Raw genomic sequence first — 4,758 nt, forward strand, 5'->3', positions numbered from 1 at the left:
AAACATTCGAGTATCAGAGGAAATTTAAGTAATGACATTTCCAGACATCTAGTAGTTCTGGTACTTAATACGTAGTCACAGCGATATACTAGACAGTTATCTAAAATGTTCTGATTAAATTCAGTATATATGTTTTACATTCTTCTCTATATGATCACTAAAGAAGTAAATAAAAAGGTCTTACCATGCCAAGTATACCAGGTTGACACTCTCTGAAGAGCAAAGTTATATTTTCTGTCCAGAAGCAGCCAAAACACAACAAAATAGTACCCAGAATTTGAAACATCATGGTAAAGTTGATACTCTGCAATGGTTTGACTTACTCCCGGTCTCCTGTTTTCATGCAATCAACACTGTTTGATAGTGCCCAAGCTCTCAAAACATCAGAAGTAGCAACTTCTCATTTTGCCCACAGAATACTGGTAGTGTTTTTCTGAAGAGAGGCATTGTTTGAAGCAGAAGGAAGTCATGTCACAAGGTGAATTTAGTTTATATTTAGTGATGAAATTAATCCATAAGCTTTGTTTAAACAAATTTTATTCATAAGCTTTGTTTAAACAAAATTTAGTCATATACTCCATGTCTATACATTACCTCTTACTAGTGAAAGGAAGAAACCAACATCTCTCAAAGGTTCTCTTTGATATCATATAATTTATAGCCTACATTAACAACTAAGACGTACATACACACACACGTTCCATTCAACAGTTCAGACTGCAATTGGCATTATCTGTAGAAATCCGTTAACTCTTATTAGGTTTACCATTCAAGTCTTCCGTATCAAATGAAAAGGGCTGGTCGTAACCCATGAGGTGGTTATAGTCATGAGGAAGTGGGAACAGCATCGGATTCACAAGCATTGACTTCTTGTCGGCATAGAACGTGGTGAACATTTTGCTGACACCCGGTATCTTGACCTCACTCTGACGGAACACAGTCTTTTTCTCCATCAGAAGGATGTTGTAGGTGACAGCTGTGTACGTGTCAGTGTCATGGTTGTGGTACAGGCGAACCACATAGCCTTTGGTGATGATGTGGAGGAGGATGGGAGTCAGGAATGTGAAAAAACCAATGACACCACAGAAGGCCCCCTTCAGGACAAGACTCTGAACGCTGATGCCAGTCTTCAAAAGAATGTAGGGCATCATACACAGGCTGGCCCCGCTACTGGTGTAAGAGAACATCTTCACACCTGAAACAGACAAAAAAATACAATTCTTGTTTAGGCCTAGTTATTCAATGATGATAAAAATGTTGATGAGGAGACGATCATGAGAGATTGTTTATGGTGATTAAAGTAATACCTCGGACAGAATTGCCGAGGTTCCCTGAATAGATGAGCGTCCCCTCCTCAGAGTGGTTTGTGGAAGATGTAGAGAAGCAGCAGACCATCCGTAGTAAAGAGGCTGGCTGTACCTGGGCAGAGACAGACAAATGAGAAACTAGGCCATTTCTTTCCATACAATACCTTTAACTGCTACAATTAGACCAGAACAAATAATATATAATTTTAAAAAGAACTTGGTCCAATTCTTAATTACCTTTCAGATGAGCTTTTACAGAGTGTGATCAAATATGTCATAACGCAATTTGCCAAGGGGGTTGTAGAGATTAATTGAATCTAACGCACTTTCAAAAGTTAATGCACTTGCACAACCAGGCCAGTGCAGATCATGCCTGACCACACCGCTCGCATATTGATTTTGTCCACCCACACCAGACGCGGTCAGGACACGCTGGTTGAAATATCCAAATGAACTCTGAAACAACTATATTAATTTGGGGACAGGTTGAAAAGCATTAAACATTTAAGGCAATTTAACTAGCTAGCTTGCTGTTGCTAGTTAATTTGTCCTGGGATAGAAACATTGGGTTGTTATTTTACCTTAAATGCACAAGGTCCTCTACTCCGACAATTAATCCACAACTAAAAGGGTAAACCTAGTTCATTTCTAGGAATCTCAACTCCTTCAGTATTCTTCTGGCTTTATATGGCGGTTGGCAACCAACTTTAAGGTGCATTACCACCACCAACTGACCTGGATGTGGACTTCAGTTCGCCTTTCAATCACCCGCATGGGTATATGCTCCTAAAAACCAATGAGGAGATGGGAGAGGCCAGACTTGCAGTGCATCACAACTAGAACCAATGATTGAATAACATGCTGACCACACCGCTAGCATCAGATGCACGTTGCAAAAATAAATGTACACATACATGCTATTCAGTCATTGCGTGCACACGACAGCAAGCATGACATGGCCAGGTGCTAAAATAAAAATAGGTCCCATTTGTGATGCTGAACTGCAAGTCCGGCCTCTCCAATCTCATTGGCTTTTATGAAATAAGTGTTAATTCAGTATTGTTGTAATTGTCATTATTACAAATACATTTTTTTTCTTTTCTAAATCGGCCAATTAATCAGTATCGGCTTTTTTTGGCACTCCAATAATCGGTATCAGTGTTGAAAAATCATAATCGGTCGACCTCTAGTTGTAATGCACCTTAAAGTTGGTTGCCAACCGCCAAATAAAGTCCAAAGTAAAAATAGAAGCCTGGGGAAGAAGGAGAGATGATAAAGGAATTCAGTTTACTGTTTAATCTGTGGAATAATTGTCAGAGTAGAGGACCTTGTGCATTTCAGGTAAAATAACAACCCAATGTTTATATCCCAGGACAAATTTGCTAGCAAGCTAAATTGCCATCAAAGTTGAATGCTTTTCGACCTGTCCTCAAATTATTATAATTGATTCAGAGTTTAGTTTGATATTTCAACATGCATGTGCTGATCGTGTCAGGTGTGGCTGTACAAAATCAACATGCGCGCGTCCGGTTTGGTCAGGAGCATGTAAATCATACATAGAACTATCGAACGCAGTGTCGAACTATCGAGTGTAGAACTATCGAACGCAGAGCCACTAGGCTAGCTAGTTAGCTAACATAGCTTCTTTCAGCCATAAGAAACCTACGTAACTAGCATAATAGGGCATATATCCCAGGACTGGAAGTATAACTATCTACCAGACAAGTGAGGACAAAATAAAGCCAAATACCTTTTTAGCCGCATCATTGAGAAACGACCTTTTGGCAGCGTGATTCAAATACCCTTTGGTCTTCATTGGCAGCCTTCTACACGCGTGAGTAGCAGGTCTCGCATTTCGGAGGGCAGCAAATTGTATACTAAACGTTTGAGAAATAGCAGTACGTAATCCACGTGCAAAGTAATGCTGAAACATTATACAATCATAAATTGAAACCACTTTGGTAGCTTCTTTGCTAACAGCATGCACTATTATTAACCCCCGCCCCTTTCTTCTTCTGTGGCAGTGGTACGCACAGGATTCTTCTTTGAGGTTTATTGGCAGACTGCACTAATACGGTGTTTTGCTGCCACCTACTGTACGGGTTAGAAAAAATACTACAAAAACAAAATATGTTTTGGATGAACAAATTCATGCTAATTACCCCCCCAAAAAAAAAAAAAAAATTATAAAAATAAACAAATTCACAATAGTACCCTGAATTTAAAAAAAAAGTTTTGCCTGTAAAGCCCTGGAGATCCAGAAATCGATTTGTTGCCTTCACAATGATGTCTAGCTTCTTTGATGTTTTCTAAGTTTAACGAGTGCAATTTATCACTAGCACTATAAACACAACAAAGTCCACCTTCTTCACTATTAGTGTGTCGGGATCCTTCTCCTGCATGGCATTCACTGCAGACTGTGGGACATCCACTACCATCTCCTCTCTACTCACTCCTTCAGCTATTTTCACTGCCTCCGCATAGAAGACCTGCTGGTTGGCCTGATCCTAGCTACTGCGACCTCCTTCATCCGTACAGGGAACACCGGGAACTCGGGAATGTGCTTCCCATGACAATTACAACAACATGCTTCATCTGACTCTTCAACTACTACATCTTTTTTTCCTTAGACAAACACTTTTCACATGTCCAAACTTTTTACAATTTTAACACTGCAGCGGCTTCTGTACATACTGTCTCACCGCATAAATCAAATCAAATTGTATTTGTCACATGCGCCGAATTCAACAGGTGTTGTCGAACTTACAGTGAAATGCTTACTTACAAGCCCTTAACCAACAATGCAGCTTTAAGAAAAATACCTTAAAAAAAAGAAATAAAAGTAACAAATAATTTAAGAGCAGCAGTAAAATATCAACATCCTATATCAATATAGGGGGTACTGGTACAGAGTCAATGTGTGGGTGCACCGATTAGTCAAGATAATTGAGGTAATATGTACATGTAAGTAGAGTTGTTAAAGTGACTATGCATAGATAATAACAGAGAGTAACAGCAGCGTAAAAGGGGGGGGGCAATGCAAATCATCTGGGTAGCTATTTTATTAGATGTTCAGGAGCCTTAAGGGTTGGGGGTAGAAGCTGTTTAGAAGCCTCTTGGACCTAGACTTGGCGCTCCGCTGCTGCTTGCCATGTGGTAGCAGAGAGAACAGTCTGTCTGGGGTGGCTGGAGTCTTTGACAATTATTAAGGCCTTCCTCTGACACCGCCTGGTATAGAGGTCCTGGATGGAAGGAAGCTTGCCCCCAGTGATGTACTGGGCCGTATGCACTACCCTCTGTAGTGCCTTGCGGTCGGAGGCAGACCAACTGATGTAACCCATCAGGATGCTCTCGATGTTGCAGCTGTAGAACCGTTTGAGGATCTGAGGACCCATGCCAAATCTTTTCAGTCTCCTGAGGGGGAATAGGTTTTGTTGTGCCCGCCCTATTC

At 40.6% G+C, this 4,758-nt stretch overlaps 1 protein-coding gene across 1 annotated transcript; it reads right to left on the bottom strand.

The window, feature by feature from the left end:
• Window positions 1-634: 634 nt before the first annotated feature.
• LOC118402071 (transmembrane protein 70, mitochondrial-like) lies at window positions 635-3,344 on the bottom strand. Its single transcript, XM_035799939.2, has 3 exons — window positions 3,058-3,344; window positions 1,308-1,419; window positions 635-1,195 (listed from the first exon to the last, which is right to left on the bottom strand). Exons 1-3 carry the CDS (start codon window positions 3,238-3,240, stop codon window positions 747-749), a joined length of 744 nt encoding a protein of 247 aa, XP_035655832.1. The 5' UTR covers window positions 3,241-3,344; the 3' UTR covers window positions 635-746.
• Window positions 3,345-4,758: the final 1,414 nt, after the last annotated feature.

This window comes from Oncorhynchus keta, chromosome 23 (genome assembly GCF_023373465.1).
Source record: "Oncorhynchus keta strain PuntledgeMale-10-30-2019 chromosome 23, Oket_V2, whole genome shotgun sequence".
In the NCBI taxonomy this organism is placed as follows: Eukaryota; Metazoa; Chordata; class Actinopteri; order Salmoniformes; family Salmonidae; genus Oncorhynchus; species Oncorhynchus keta.